The 17035-nt window shown below is 34.9% G+C and overlaps 1 protein-coding gene across 3 annotated transcripts; it reads right to left on the reverse strand.

The window, feature by feature from the left end:
- Positions 1-1340: 1340 nt before the first annotated feature.
- On the reverse strand, positions 1341-14299 carry LOC132295368 (uncharacterized). 3 transcript variants are annotated; one of them, XR_009478445.1, is made up of 11 exons: positions 14054-14299; positions 13841-13975; positions 7874-7990; positions 7272-7400; positions 6566-6742; positions 4418-4558; positions 3313-3498; positions 3051-3122; positions 2125-2290; positions 1873-2035; positions 1341-1726 (listed from the first exon to the last, which is right to left on the reverse strand). XR_009478445.1 is itself a non-coding variant. In XM_059793599.1 (10 exons), the coding sequence occupies exons 1-10, from the start codon at positions 14219-14221 to the stop codon at positions 2028-2030; spliced, it is 1299 nt and encodes a 432-aa protein (XP_059649582.1). In that variant the 5' UTR covers positions 14222-14299; the 3' UTR covers positions 1341-2027. The 3 variants fall into 3 exon arrangements, 1 of the variants encoding a protein (XP_059649582.1); XR_009478446.1 differs by lacking the exon at positions 14054-14299 and having other exon boundaries at positions 7874-7977; positions 13841-13976; XM_059793599.1 differs by having other exon boundaries at positions 1341-2035.
- Between the last annotated feature and the right edge of the window lie 2736 nt (positions 14300-17035).

Consider the following 17035-nt stretch of genomic DNA (forward strand, 5'->3'; position numbering starts at 1 on the left):
AAGAATGCTAAATATTATTTCATACACAACAAGAAATCCATAATAAATTAATAATGATCTAACCGATCATTTCAAAACAATTGCAATATTGAAAATAATGTTACAACCTTAGTATCAATATGAAACATAACCTTAAATTTCTTCTAAGAGACTGGTGATCATTTCAAAACTATTGCAATATTAAAAACCAATGAGTCATGCCAATAAAATTTTAAAATGATAGAAGTGATTAGGACCTAAAGCAACAGTATTGAAAATATCTATTTGAATCTATTAAGACAAAAAAAAAAAAAAAAAAAAAAAGGATGTTTAGGAAAAAAGTGAATTTATTGAAGGATAAAAAGGGAATGAGTACAGCAGTAGTTAATTCAATTCATGGTACATAGTGAGGCCATTATGGTAGTCTCAGCTGCAGTTGCAAAACAGTGTTTTCAGTACAATTGAATGGTGGATTGGATTAAAGAAGAGAAATGATTCAATCATACTGCTTGAACCAGAAAAACAAAGGAATACACCAATTCTATGAGGTCATTTATTGAAGGTGACCCATCCATATGACCTTAGAAAATTAGGTTTGAATTACTTTCCGAGAAAAAAAAAAAATTAGGTTTGAATTTTGAATCATTGGTAGAGGGGCAGAAAGGCCACAATATCCTGAAAATTCTTGGTATGCTTATTTTACCATTGAGTCATGCCTTGGAGCAACCGTATGGCTATGCTTTTGCTCCATTGTGACCTAAAGATCACGGATTCAAATCAAGAAACAGCCTAAAAACCCTAGGAACAGTCTTTGCATGCGAAAGTAAGACCGGGTATATCTGACTCTCCCCAAACCCTACAAAGGCACGAGCCTCGTGCACTTGATTAGACCTTCATACTCATTTTACCACCAAAGGACAAGCTTATTTAACCATCATTTTGGAACAAGACTTTGTCCCTTCTTTTTCTAATGAGATTCAATTCCCCAAACCCAAACACTAGAAGTTGAATTCCCCTAAAATTTCCATGTGTGCTTAGAATAAGATCCAATGACTTCATCAGCACATTTCTTGACCAAGTGAAAACAGAATAATTGAATAAAGCAAGAGGATATCAGTATCTTTTTTCTCATACAACTTTACAAATCTGAACTAAATATAGTTAGTTACAGAATGAGATAAGACACTTTTCATCTTTCTAAAATCATTCAATACACAATTTAGTTGAGGTTATATAATAACTAACAACTTAAAAAGGCATCAAACAATGAGAACAAGAAACTAAATTTGAGGTTATATAATTACTAATAACTTTAAAAGGAAATTAAAAAAAAAAAAAAAAATGTGAGGGAGAAGACAAAATTTCTAGGCTTCAATCAATGAAAAATTTCATTGAGTTTAATTTTATTTTCTGAGGTTGTTGAATATACAAGAACACCACAATATTAAACACTTGTATAACAATCATTAACATTTGTAACACCAGTTCTGTAGGCAGTTTGGCTGCTACAGTGGTAGTTGATTGCTAAAATATCCAAGTCAAAATGTACACGTCTGTATTTTTCCTGGTACGTAAACTTATGATGCAAACACAGGAACTGCATAAATACTCCATATAAATATAAATATATATATAACGGAAAATTTATATATCACCTTCATTCAATGAAATATCACCATCAAGCAAAGTTTCTCCGATTTCCAGCAAACAGATGTAAACACTGCTTCACCAACATCATTCTATTGTCCTGATGAAAACAAGTTAATGATTATGGCTTTATGAAAACAAACATTCTGAAACAACGTAAAGGACATCTCAACATTTGACTGGTGGTTCTATATTCCATCAAAGTTGTAAGACTGTACGACAGGCAGAATTGAAAGATTCAACTACCTTCACCAAGAAGTTCAATATTGGCAGCGGCAATCAAACCCCATCCGTGCTTGTTTTGAAATGGCTACATCAGTTCCAACGTTGAATAATTAGACGTCCGTGATATGACATCAAAAAACCGTTCGCCCTTGTCCATTTAGCGGTACACTCATCCATCACTCTCCTATTAATACATAAGGCTTGAGTTTGTGGACATGGAATCACCATTCAGTAAATTCATCAATTATAATATGTTAAAATGGCAGTACTTACTATGATCAAGCAAATGACTGGCACTTGCAGCTGCAAAACCATTGAAAGGAATAGATGAAGTGTGTGAAATGTTTTTAATTCTGTTTCGTCTGAGAGAATTTGGGTCTATTCCTGCTTTATGAGCTGAAATCACACCTATGGCTTCCCAATAGTTTGAGACCTTGAGCTGAAAAAAAAAAAAAAAAAAAATGGGAAAGAAAAATTCACACTCCTTAGTAACCAAATGTTTGAAATTGTGATTGAAGCAATTTCAAGAGAAAATGAGTACCAGTTAAATAGGTAATTTCTGGAATAAAAGTTTTAACATTCACTAGAATGATTTTAAACGACCAATTAGGTGAAAGATATAGCACCTTTTTTTTTTCCTTCCTAGTTGGTGGTACTCACACATCCCCCCTCAAGGAATTGTTTGCACCCAAGAGAATTCGAACCTTAGACCTGATGCTTCATGAGGCACCAGGGCCAAGTTCTTATCCACTTGAGCCAACCCCTTAGGATTAAAGATATAGCACTTCACCATCATTGGTGAAGAAGCTTATATACAACCTTCGCTTATCAAAACAATAAAATAATAATAATAAAATAAGATATAAAATATAAAATATAAAATAATAAAAAAATCTTACACACAACCTTTGAGATGGAAATTTTTTAACTTCAGTCAGAAAGCAAGTTGTGTGTGCCATTTAGAGGAGTCACTTGAACAATTACGGCTAAGTACATGGCAAGTACAGCATATCTAAAAAACTGTGTAAGCCGGCGAGAACAATACATATCAAGTAGTGACAAATGGCTTGATTTGAGATTTCTAATTCAATGACCAAAGGAAGCCAATCTTCACTCGAAAAAAAACCTTGGCGACTTGAGTGAAGTTGGTCTAAACCAAAAAGGTATCAGGAATATTGTAATGATATTTAAATGCATACCGTTTCTATCCCGAGTTTCTCTGGTGTATCACAGAGAACTGTTTCATTCTCCTCCACAGTAATTACAAGGGGCTGTACAAAAGTCATTGTAAGTAATTACAAGAGACAAGTAGCTAAATAAAATTGCTCGTAGCAAAATAAGAAAATAATGCAGAAGTGCTAGATAAGAACAACTGATTGTAATATTAGGTCAAACTTCTCTTCCCACATCTAGTGACATTTCACATCATTAAGCAACTTAGTTAACGTAATAAATTTGTACCTTGTTTCCTTTGCTATTCGTGAATGCATAAGCACCATCTCCTCCACAAGCATCTATAGGAAGAATGACACTATCAACATCACTCGCCAATATACAACCCTTTTCCAAGGATTCAGAGTTCTTGACTAAGTACTGTGGTGCATTACTTAGCCCAGCAACCACACATGGCAAAAATGTGTACCCAATCTGTTACACAGGATTCAATTTAAAAATTAGAGAGAGAGAGAGAGAGGAGCTGAATAAAGAAACACATCTGACCAGCAAAACAATAGTCATGGTAGACAAGTGTGTTAATAGTTTAACTGAGATCATGAAAAAACCACAAGTATGTTTCTTTGTGTCCAATGTTCTATATTTGATTAACAAATAATAAAACAAAATTTTCTTTTTCTAAACATTCTTTGTGCTATGTAACATTATGCATTCTTCACTATTAAATTTTAAGGACAAATAGCCCAACAGAACCCATTCTGCTATTCCCATTAAGTTTGTTCTGCCGGAAAACAAAATCAAGAAGAGAAATAAGGTTCATCCTATTGCAGGAGAATGTCCTTCTGATTGTGATATTACTGATTAATAAAATTGAAGAATTTCATAATTTTGTATCAATGATGAATTATACTCGGCATATTTTCCAAAAAAATATAATCAATATTTATAGTCTTTTTTCTTCTCTCTTTATTCTTTTTCTTTTTCTTTTCTATTTTTCTTTTTTGAATAACAATAATAAAATAAAAGAGGCTTCCATTGCCAAACTGGTTAGGGTTTGTTATTAAAATTTGTATATCCTCATCCTGAAAGAGCAACAGCTTCAGATTTTAGGTTTCTCAATCCCATCACCAGATCTATTTCCCATCAGACTTCCAGTAGAGCCTCCAATTGACCAGAAAAAACCCTTCAGCTAATGAATGAAAATTTATTTTCTTCAAACTCCATCCACATCATTTTTGTTTCCCTGACCACATCACCAATCTTCTAAACTCAAGCCCCGATGTTCACAACTCAAGATGAGTTAAGGAAAAGACACATAACAGAAAATCCACCTTTTTAGGCATATTCATGCATGCAGATGTTTTTTTTTATTTTCTTAGAAGATTTTTCTCACCTCTTCGGCAGCTGACTTTGGACATAATGACATGCTTAAAGGAGGTGGGGATAGTGCAGGAGCATGTGCACAGGGGATCCTGAATTCCTTCACCACCAGATGGCTGATAACTGCCTCCACTCCTGCCAAAAGATCTATTCCCTGCATGGTAAAAAGCATTAAGTGAAGTGAGATGATTTTGGAGTATTAAATGACAAGACATGGCTTTAATCTGAGAGCAAATAGTGAGCATTCACATAAATGATACAAACTAGAAAAAAGTATATACAACTTGCCATTACCATCCATAGCTGAGGAAACATATTTAAAATTTTCAAATCCTTTTCAATGTTAGATGATGAAAGGAAGTTAATCAGAAGCTATCAATTTATAAAAATAATAACAATAATAAATAGATAATAGGAAGTCTCAAAGCCACTGACAATGAGAAAATTCAATTATAATGTTGGTAGTAGTATGGAAACTCTCAAGGCCAAATCGAGATAAGGAATAGCAAAGTATGATGCTGAGGGAAAGGATCGTATTATATTTGGAAAATTATCAATAATATTAAAATTCGGTGATATTTGAGAACATGAATTTTAAATATAGGAAATAATATAACCCCCTAATGGAAAAAGGTGGTGTAGAATATGGAACTTTGAAATTTAAAAAATATTATATACAATATGCCAAGCAATATTAGGGCCGCAATAGAGTCAAGCCTAGCATCTTGCCATTCAAGCTCAGCTTGATCAAATCAAACAGTTGTTCAAGCTCCGCTCGAGCTTGATAAAGCCCAGATATAAATGTTCAGGATCAACTTGGATACTGTTCCCCAAGCTCGGCCTCAACTTCATCATCATCATCCTTATTGCCTTAATCCCATATTAATGGGGTCAGCTACATGAATTCTCTCTCTCCAAACTTTTTTGTTACATACCATTTCACCTACTATATTTAACTTTTTAAATTCATTTTAATAACCTCATCCCATGTTATTTTTTATTGCCCTCTCCGTGTCTTACATTCTATTTCAACTAGGCTTCCTCATTTGACCAGCGTGTCACTAGGTCTCTGATGTAAGTGTCCAAACCATCTAAGTCTACATTCGCTAATTTTCTCTTAAATGGGTACCACGCCTAATTTCTCTCTCTTTCGTTAGTGACCCTATCTCTTCTAGTAACTCCACTCATCCATCTTGACATTCTCATTTCCGCTACATGAAGGCATTGTTCTTGTTTCTTTTTAAAAATCCAACATTCCGCTTCATACAACATAGTTGGTCTAATAACGGTCCTATAGAATTTTCTTTTTAGCCTATGTGTAACTCTTTTGTCATGTAATATCCCACTAGCTTGTCTCCATTTTGTCCAACCTACTTCAATTCTACTAGTTATATCACTATCTATCTCTCATCAATCCTAGATGGCAAAATTGGTTGTTTTGAGTAATCTTTGGTTTTGAAGTGTTATCATTATAATATCACTGTCCGAATATTTATTAAACTTTAACTCCATATACTCGGTTTTAGTTCGACTAAATCTCAATCCTTTCGATTCTAGAGCATTTCTCCACCTTTCTAGTTTTATTGTTAAGTTTTCTTTAGAGGTATCCAAGAGCACAAAGTCATCGGCAAACATCATGCATCATAGAATCTCGTTTTGGAAGCTCGGCCTCAACTTGATTAGCTCATTTAGCAATTGAACTAGAGCTTAAGCTTAAGGTCAAGCTCAAACCCTAGTTTGAGATAGAGCTCGAACTTGGTTTGGAGCTTAAAATTGATTGGGAAAAAAATTGGTTATAAAATCAAACAAACCCTAATAGACCATCCATCGTCATGAACCTTAATGAGCCAACTCACGAACACCTTTCCCAAACATGTTTGGAAACCTAAGAACCTATAAAGCCGAGCAAATGGTTGTCCAGGCTTTGCTTGTTAATTAAGAGCTCAAAAGTGTAGTTCAAGTTCAGCTCATTTACCTAGACCAGCACAAACCAAGCTCTTATTGAGTCAAGGCTGAGCTGTTCATGTAACATGATAAACCTTTCCACACTACTTATGGAATTCGAAAATAACTCTACAAGATATGATGGGAGGACACTGGTGGAGTTGACCAGCATTTTAGTTATAAAGAAGCATGGGATCCATTTATTTAATTGTCATACCATCCCTTGCCTATAATCATCCATATCTTCAATGTCATCATCTGGGAAGCGTGCCACAACTGCAATGGCATTTACCGAAAATCTGTCAACTAATATCTGCACAGCTCTCAAAAGTGAATCAGGATGTTTTATTCTTCCGGTTGATTGCCCACTCTTCGGATCAACCCATTTCTCTACCTGAAAAGAAGTATTGTGTATCATGTTAAGGCAGTCATCTTGGTGGTGAAATTTAAAGTTCATACAGCGTCAAATACCTAAAAGATGCAACCAAAACATTTCGGTAATGAAAGGACAAACATGACACGTCAAGTGATTATCTCATCAATTATGATAGCATGAGTGATTTTCCATAAAAAAAGCATAAACCATAAAGAGCTTAAGATATATATTAAATATTTTAAATAATAGCTTATTTTCCTTGTTATAGAAGCAAATTTCTTCTTTACAAATTTAGTACAAGTTAAACTGCCCATGTCAAGGAAATCATAAGTGGATATGCGTTACATCCCCGAGTGTTGATAATACATCATGCTCAAAGAAGTTTATAAATGAATTTCTGACCAATAATGCAATTAACCATGCAATAATTTGTAAGCATACTTTCGTCTTTATAAACTTTTACAATACTTAAAAAGTGCCCATATTATTGGAAAGTTCAATTTGAGTCCATTCATCTCTAATTCTTTTAGCATAAAAATACAGTCACCTGTAAATGGGTGTCAGTGACAATGTACTGAACAATGGGCAATCCAAGGGAAGCTCTTGTAGCATCAACCACTTGCAGCTGTCGAATACGAAGCTCTTCCTCAATTCCAGCATCAAGAACCAATCCCACCTGTTTCCCATCATGAACTAACAATATAATTATATGCTAAGCAGCAAGGAAAAGGTGTACCTGCCCTGAAAGCAAACTTGCAGACCAAACACAGAAAAAGAACGAGGGAACAAATGAAAACATAGAGACTCAAACCCAAGACCTCCAAGAATCTAACCCTAAGAGCTTAAGCTATTAGAGTATGGACCTAGCAATGTACAATAGATTCCAACATATTTAGAACACCAGTTGCTTCAACAATGAATATCAAGCTCCAACACCCAGCATCACATGCAAACCCCATCTTGCACATGCCGAGGCAAACAGATCAAACTGAAACAAGGACAAAGTGCAAAATTGCAAACCAAACTAAGGATATGGAAACTTGAACTCAAGACCTCCCAGAGCCAAAGCTTTTATACTACAGAATGGGTCAATCAAGAATATGATTCTCCATTGAAGAAGCAAAGTAAAGAAAAGCTCAGGAAGTGCACCCGATTTTGGTGAACTGGCTGTAGTGCCCATACACCTTCTGCAAACCGATCAAGAGCATGACCCTCAACATATAGTACATTTGGCATTGGCCAGTAAAGCATCGCTGCATTAAGAACCTGTAAGGATTACAATCTTAAAAAGGGAATAGGTAAAGTATGCATAAGCAAAAGCATCACTAACTATCCTGACATTAATGAGCACAACTATCAAGCTTGATAATATCCAAATTGTCTAGAGAGGTACAATTATTTGATCCATCAGATCATCGATCAAAGCTGCTACAGTGAACATAGAGATGTTGAGGTGATACGGATATACAGAAAAAGATTTCATAAACCAAGCATATCATTTGGTTTAAGTTATTCACATTATGTATCAAATAACGAAACAGCTGTTGCAGCATTATATAAAGAAAGTGAGAATTAAGCCCTCACTTATATCACCTAACTTCAGATAAGCCACACATCTCACACCTTGATGCCATGATTGAATTTGAGGCAGACTGGCAGTAGCTTTCTTCATTGTCTAAGATACCATTTTTTTTACTTACAAAAAGTAGCTCTGTATACTTTCTTTTTTATTTTATTTTTAAAGAAAAATATCCATTATAAAAGTTATGCACTTTCGATTTTTGTAACATGACAATACATTGAAGATAATTTATGTCCTAATAATGTATTTCAGGTCCAGTTTTGAGCCTATCTTTCATGTAATTCACATGTTTTCTTCTGCATATTTAGGCAAAGGGGTTGAATTTGAACAACCATCAACCTTAGTACATAATCAGAGTCCATGAGATAAACAATGGTCAAATTCCATCTAATTTGACAGCCGAATTTTTGTGTCCGTTGCCTGAATTGTTTCACATTTGAGTACAAGGTTTAAGCTCACATTTGGAGGTGTTCTAATGTCCCAGTTAACAACCACACCTTTTGAAGATTCAATCTGTCGTTGCTATATCATGGGTCATACGCATAGTGAGTGAAAACAAGTTTCTTTTTAACTTTTACTGTAAAAGAGTGCTTCATTTACTGCTAATTTTTAATGCCCATACCTTAAGAACCCACTTATCCTAATTTTCCACTTTTTGGTTTGTTTACTTGAAATTATTAAGTGGGATTATCCATTTGGGGCGGGATTAACTTACCTGGTTCAAGAATAGGAATCATTGGATCCTTATACGCTTTCGGCACAAATTGCCCCGTTTTTTTTTTTTTTTTTTTTTTATATAAGTAGGATTGCATTAGAAATCGTTCAAAAGGAGAACACATCCCTCAAAAGCTACACAAGGCCAAATAGGGCCTCTAAACTCTCAAAGAGTCCAAAAAATCAACTATCTTCCCAGTGGATTTACAATATCTCCCTAGAACCCAACAAAAAAGAGTGCTAATAATGGAGAACTTTAGCGCTTCAATAGGAGTCTCCTCTCCTTCGAAGCATCTCCTGTTTCTTTCAAGCAATAAACACAACCAAATGCACAAAGGCGTAAACCGCCAGAAATTGCGGGCTTGGGCCCCCACTGGACACCCTCTCGAAGCCTCCATCAAGCCTCTCGAGGACCTAGGCATAACCCACTGGACTGGACCCAAACAAACCCAACAAAAAACTCCAGCTATCCCATGCCAAAGGGCAATACAAAAGAAGTTGACCTACCGTCTCCTCATCTCTCTTACAGATGCAACACCAATTAACCACAACCTGTCTCCTCCTCACGTTATCTAAAGTTGGAATCCTCCCAAGAACTGCAATCCATGCAAAGAAGGCCACCTTGAGGGGAGCCTTAGAATGCCAAACAACCTTCCATAGGAAAGGATGCCCTAGGACATCCGACAGGCACCTATAAAGAGACCGAACATCAAAGCATCCCTGTGAAGAGGGAACCCACACCAGAGAGTCCAGCTCACCACCCACAACACCTTGGCGATACAATAGCTCCAAAAACTCAATGGCATCCTCAATCTCCCAATCTTGAAAATGCCTCAAAAAATGCACATCCCAGTTTGCTCAGCCGATAGCAATCAACCACCAAGGCGAAAGAGCCTAGGAAAAGTGGATGCAAGAGAACGATCACCACACCAAATGTCCTTTCAAAATCAGATCTCCCTACCATCCTAGACTCGGAATCTAATGTGTTTGGAAAATTCATCCCACCCCTTATTAGTCCATCTTTGCAACTACATATCTTCATCGTGTTTATCATGCATAATAAATTTCAAGTCAATCATGTATTTCTTCATCGTGTCTCTTAATAAAATATTACTAAAATAAAACTCTGATTTACTTTGTGTTGAAGGATTTAAATATTAAAGTTATACCCTCTCTAAAAGCTTAAGCTTTTAGAGTAAATGGTTGTTAAGATGGTACTAGGGCAAAAGGTCTCATGTTCAAACCTCACCGTCATGTTGGTAATTAAAAAGAAGGCCACACTTGAGGGGGCGTGTTGAACGATTTAAATATTAAAGTTACACCCTCTCTAAAAGCTTAAGCTTTTAGAATAGATGGTTGTTAATATTATGTTTCTAATTAGCCAATTTTAAATCTCCTGTTCATTTGAGTTTTGGAATTTGTCGAGTATCATTACTTCATGCCATTTAAATGGTGACGCGTGGCAGCCATAATTAACATGCCATGAGAATACAAGCCTTATTTAAATATTAATCTTTTATTTTCTTTTGGCCTTAGGTATGCCTTAGGCCTTTTGCTTTTGGCTTTTCAGCTTTATTCCGTACTCTGTTGTATTAGCTTTGGTTTCAATAAAACTCAACACAATCAGGAAAAAAAAAAAATGAAAGTCATAACTCGATGAGGTATTGATTAAGAAAATTTCCAACACATGACAGTGAATCCTAACAATAAATGCAGCAAGTTTATCCAAACTTCTTGTGGATTCAACAAGGCTACCCGTTTGTCCATGTATTGAGTCTTGTTAATCTTTTATTTTCTTTTGGCCTTAGGTATTCCTTAGGCCTTTTGTATTTGGCTTTTGATCTTTATTCTGTACTCTATTTATTATCTTTGGTTTCAATAAAACTCAACACATTCAGGAAAGAAAAAAAACGAAAGTCATAACTTGATGAGGTAGATTAAGAAAATTTCCAACACGACAGTGAATCCTAACAACATATGCAGCAAGTGTCGATTAAGAAAATTTCCAACACAACAGAGAATCCTAACAATATATGCAGCAAGTTTATCCAAACTTCTTGTGGATTCAGCAAGGCTACCCGTATTGCCGATCTCAACTGGACTATTCAGCACCACTGTATTGCAATTATTTAGAATTCCAATTATTTAAAATACGTCTAATCAACTTCATACTTCATGAAACGTTTCCAATTTGATTTTTAACTTTAATAGGACTTGAACTAGGATTTTTGAACTCTATATAAACAAGTTTTAACTTTTAAGGATGTTTAGAGTCTAGTACACAGTCCTTTGTTCAATCCTACTCTTCAAAGGATTTTTACAAAGCACTGCTTGCTTTCTGGTTAATCAGCTTCATACTTCATGAAACACTTGGTTTCTGAACTCTATATAAACAAGTTTTGAAGATTGTTAGTCTTACACACGTAACCATTGCTCAAATCCTATTAAAGGGCAAACCCAGTGCACGAGGCTCCCGCCATTGTAGGGCCTGGAGAGAGGGTCAGATGTGCTCAAATCCTATTTTTCAAAGGATTTTTATAAAGCTCTGCTGGCTTTTTGGTACTCGACTTGCATACACACATTTTGAAAGCATTTTGTTTATCAGTTGACACACTTCTATACGAGAATGTTAGCTTGAGTGTACTCATAATCGTTCAAGAAAATGAACTTCATATGGTAATTTAAAGATTGATCAGAAATAGATTTCATCTATCTTCATCAACTTCATCAAGGAGATCATAGCATAATCACTATTTGAGGACACGTCGAGACAGTTACTAGCATTGATGGATAACATGGGTTTTAGTAGAAATATAAAAAGGAGGAGGAGAGAATATGTAAAAGGTTTGAATGAGATATAAATTACTTATTCACAGCTCTAGTATTTATAGATAAAAAGAGCACATGCTCATATTACAAGAAATGAAACTGAATCAAATCACAAGATATTCTATGGCATATTCTATAGCATAATCAAATCTCTACTAATATAATATGGTAAGTCATTCCATAAATCATAGCTATCATATATGCTAATATATGCATAATCAAATCTCTGCTATTATGGCAAGTCATTCCATAAATCGTGGCTATCATATATGCTTACAGTCCCCCTCAAGTTGGTGCGTGGATATCTGAAACGCCTAACTTGGACAATGCATTCTTAAACACAATCTTGCTGACGCCCTTTGTAAAAATCTACAAGTTGCAGAGTGAAAATCTGACTAGCAATGATTTTCTCTCAAATGAAGTGCCGATCAACAAATCAAAAATGTCTCCTCAAACCATAAACAACCAATCATGTCTCCTTAAACCATAACCAACCAACAATGTCTCCTCAAACTATTTCCCTTCACATGTTTAAAACATGTAGATGGAAGAATCAACAATGTCTCCTCAGACTATTCCCCTTAATACATATGTTTAGACAATGTAGATAAAAGAATCAATAATGTCTCCTCAGATCATAAAAAAGAATAACTATGTCTCCTCATATCATAAAAAAGAAACAACTATGTCTCCTCAGACCGTTTCTGAATGCCAAACTCGCAACGCCCTCATTGAGGTCGAACCGCCCTGCCTACTTGACACCTTCTGGATGGGCATTAGACCATTCCCGAATGGGTGGTACCGAACTCACAATGCCCTCATTGCAATCGGACAACCCTGGCTCTGATACCAAGTAGAAATATAAAAAGAAGAAGGAGAGAATATGTAAAAGGTTTGAATGAGATATAAATCACTCATTCACAGCTCTAGTATTTATAGATAAAAAGAACACATGCTCATATCACAAGAAAGGAAACTGAATCAAATTTAAATCAAATCACAAGATATTCTATGGCATATTCTATAGCATAATCAAATCTTTACTAATATGGTAAGTCATTCCATAAATAGTGGCTATCATATATGCTAACATATGCATAATCAAATCTCTGCTATTATGGTAAGTCATTCCATAAATCGTGGCTATCATATATACTAACAGTTTCAAACTTTCAAATACTTAACTTCTTAGAGAAGAAGAATTAAGATATAATGAGAATATATCATTTCTAATCTAGCCCAGTCCATATCCATGCAACATAGCTCTATACCTTTTTATATGATTATTATTATAACAAGATAGAAATAATGAATATTTGATAGATTCACAAATAGTTTTTCCCATAATATTTTTTATAAGGAAATGCTAGTCATAACAAATATATATAACCTAACAATTATTATTTTATAAATACACATACAAACATATATATTTTTAAATTTTCATAAAAATGTGCGTAGGTACAATATATACACACATATAAACTGTAATATCATTATGAATCCATATCTTAAGAGACGGATCTATAGTCTATACACATGGATCCCTCCCCTTGACCACATGCATTCAAACTTCAAGCAAATGTTTTGTGCAACTCAATACTATGTATGGAATGACTGGGTTTGTCAAGATCGAATAGAATTTCCCTAAAAAAAAATCTGATTTCCAATTGTTTGGAATGTGGGGATTCAAAATCAGAAGTGTATTTGAATTCATCAAAACCCCATTTCCATAAAACGGTGGCATTTGAAAGAATTGGGTTTGAATTAAAGAAGAGTCTTTTGTTTAACCATTTCCTGCCTACTTCTTTTAAGACATACAATGACAAAAATTACAAGGGATTCTTTCCTAACTCTATCTACCACTAAAAATAAAAAGGGAATTGAGATAACTAGATAAGATGTGAGCACAACTAAACCACATGAAAGTGATGAATTATAGCTCAATTACGCTTGCAAATATCAAAAGAATGTAGAGAGAGAAAACATACATTAGGATGTGAGATAAGGCAATCAACGACAGAGGCGAGGGTTCGAGCCACGGGCAAAGCGTCGCCAGCGAAGCCGCCAATGGAAGCTCCAACGCCTGTTGGGACTATCATCACACTTGTGTATGGCCTCTTGAACTGTTCAAAACCTCCCAAACAACACCTCATTACAAACACACACATATAAGACAAAGGATGAGAGTGAAGTTGACTGACCTTGTTTGGGTTATTGAAGTTCGAGCATGAGATTCGAAGCTCATTGCGTCGCCGGAATACAGGGAGGGAGTTGTGGTACCGGCAAAGCGCATTGCCGTCGGCGATGGAGGGAAATGGACGGCTGTAATGGAGTAGTGCCGTTTCCGATATCGAGATTGTATTTATCATTTTATGGTGTGTGGATAACAGTATATTTTCTTTTTCTCTTTTTTTGTAGCTACGATGCCTTTCAGCTGGAGGCTGAGAGTGGTATTAGATTAAGGACCGGTCTAACTCAAATATCAATTATAACGGGTGAAAAATTTGCTCATTTAGTTCAACCTATTAAGTAGTATTACATATCCACCTATTTATACATGATCACTTTCTCATTCGAATTTCATGTGGGACAAATAACCCTTGTCAAAATGGGTTCAGAACACTTAGATATACATATTTTACTTTAAAAAACAATTCAAACTCGAACAAATTTAAGATAAATTTTGTAAAAAAAAATTAGTATAGCCAAATATTTAACAATTATAATTACAAAAATATTGTTAAAATCTTCATTTATCATAAAAACTAAAAGAAAAAGAAAAATTATAGTTAATAAAATAATTTTTTTATATATTTATTATTAATCGGGGGCTTTGCAAGTTTTAAACTATTTTTCTAAACCCGCCTCTAATTAAGATGATTCCAAACCCATCCCAACAGTAGCGGGACCAGGCGAGTTAATATTTTTATATATATTTATTATTGAGTGTTCAAGTCCCCATAAAAGTAGGCACGGACCCATGTTATACCCAAGGAGCAATTGTCCCTCCTAAAAAAAAAAAAAAAATCACTATTATGCCCCACTCTTTTTACCATTTTGATATATATACTTATGAAATATTACCATTGCCCCACCTGAAATTCACTATTAAAAAAATTCACTATTATGCCCCACTCTTTTGGGGTTTAGATCCTTGGGTCACTTTATATCTAGGCAAGATTGAGTCCAAACTAATTACCACATGCCAAAAAGAATAGTTAGTTGGGTTTGGGCGAGTTGAGCGTGTGGGCTATTGACTGTGTCCATGTTATTTAGAGTCTTCGTAAAAAACCCGACCCAAATCGAATCTAATCGGACATGGGCTAAGCCCAATTCAGTGGAAACATAATGGTTTAGTTCAATTCGAAGGGTTCTGTCCTAAACATGCACAAGTGGATCTATAAATGCTCAGGCTTAAGAATGGGGTTCTAATTCAATTCAACTCTTATTTCTCTCCTTTCTTTTGAACCTAAGCCTAGTCCTATATCTAGTAGACTAGTATTCTTTCGGTCCGAGCCAGTGGTTCAATCATATTCAAGTCGATTTTTAATTCAATTCAACTGTGCGAGGTTTTTGGCCTCTAGTAAATAACTTATATTTTTTAGAAATAAAATTAAATGCACCTTCAAATGCCACCTAATCATCCACACATAGCCTATATTGGCAAAATTTACATCTAAACACTATAAATTCTAACAAATCTCACTCAATGCCAATAATTAACCATTATAATCCATTGAAATACACCATTAAACATATCAAAAGACGAAAGACATTTTCAAAATTCATCATTATTCAATGTGCATAAATAAATAAATAAAGGAAATCCATCGGTCAAAAATATCATCATTCTATCTCCTAACACTCTTGTTATGTTCAATTATCATTCAATTCAAAAACCTAGAACTGCTATTCACTCCAATACGTCAATCTTCACATTGTTTATATCCCGGCAAAAGTTGACTTTCAATCTCTCATACACTCTCTTGATTTTCATTGTCCATGATTCAAAATTCAAGCAAGTGGTTGCATCACACAAGTTTCAATTTTAGTATGTTAATAATGTTAACAACTAGAAGGGAAAAAAAGATATATATATATATATATATATAAAGAACATATAATAGAATGATACTGCTATGCATTCTAACGTTGCTATATGTTTGGATTGACATTTTAATTCATTATATGCTAAAAAATTGGAAAACTCTGTTCCAAAGAAGAAACATCAACAATAATCCTAAGATGTTTGTCTCCTTGTGAAAATTGTCAAACTTTATTTTTTATTAGGGGGTTAATTTAACATATTTCTTTATATACATGTATATATGTATGTGTGTGCGAGTGCTATTTGTCAAGGGGCTCCTATAGAAAAAGGTTGTACTCTAGATTGCCAAATATACATATATATATACATTCATGTTCCTGCACTTATGACTGATGGGAGAAAAAATTTTGTACTCGGAAATACTAATAACAATCAATTAGAAAAAGCCATCTATGTACAATTTAATTGTATTTTTATATATAAAGGCAAGTAAAAATATTTGCTTGGTACAATTGATATCTTTTACTATTCTTAGAATTCCACAACTCTACAGGTATATGTCAAATATTGGAAAAGGTGGAGATGATTTGTGGAAGATACTGTATATTCATTTTATATATTCTGTAATGGCTATACACGATGGTGCATATATACAAGAGAATAGCTACAATCAAGGTTACAATCACAGGCATATAGAAGGAAAATCAAATCAAATAAAATCTGCCATATTAATCCTAAGTTGACCCAGGAATTGTGCTGGCTATATGGCAAGACTCCCCCTCAAGGTGGAGTGTGGATGTTGTGCACACCCAGCTTGCGGATGAGAAAATTAAACTGACTGGAGCCCAACGGTTTGGTGAAGAGATCGCCAATCTGATGAGAAGAAGAGACATGAAGAGTGCGAACAATACCGGCTTGCAATTTTTCGCGAATGAGATGGCAGTCAATTTCTATATGCTTGGTGCGCTCATGGTAGACCGGATTTGCAGCAATGTGCAAAGCAGCTTGGTTGTCACAGAATAAGAGAGCAGGTTGGGGGTGTGGTATCTGTAAAGGATGCAACACATTTAACAACCAAGTGAGTTCACAACAAGTGGAAGCCATGGCACGATACTCAGCTTCGGCAGAAGAACGG

Source organism: Cornus florida, unplaced genomic scaffold (genome assembly GCF_030987335.1).
Source record: "Cornus florida cultivar Cherokee Brave unplaced genomic scaffold, ASM3098733v1 CherokeeBrave_3.0.0_Hap2_Chr02, whole genome shotgun sequence".
NCBI classification, from domain to species: Eukaryota; Viridiplantae; Streptophyta; class Magnoliopsida; order Cornales; family Cornaceae; genus Cornus; species Cornus florida.

Bases quoted from the DNA above. Each gene is read 5' to 3' on its own strand.
- LOC132295368 (XM_059793599.1), bottom strand. From the start codon at position 14,221: ATGATAAATACAATCTCGATATCGGAAACGGCACTACTCCATTACAGC. The intron at 6,743-7,271 runs GTGACTGTATTT...ACTTCTTTTCAG, and splicing joins TCACTGACACCCATTTACAG to GTAGAGAAATGGGTTGATCC. The intron at 3,499-4,417 runs GTGAGAAAAATC...CCTGTGTAACAG, and splicing joins CAAAGTCAGCTGCCGAAGAG to ATTGGGTACACATTTTTGCC.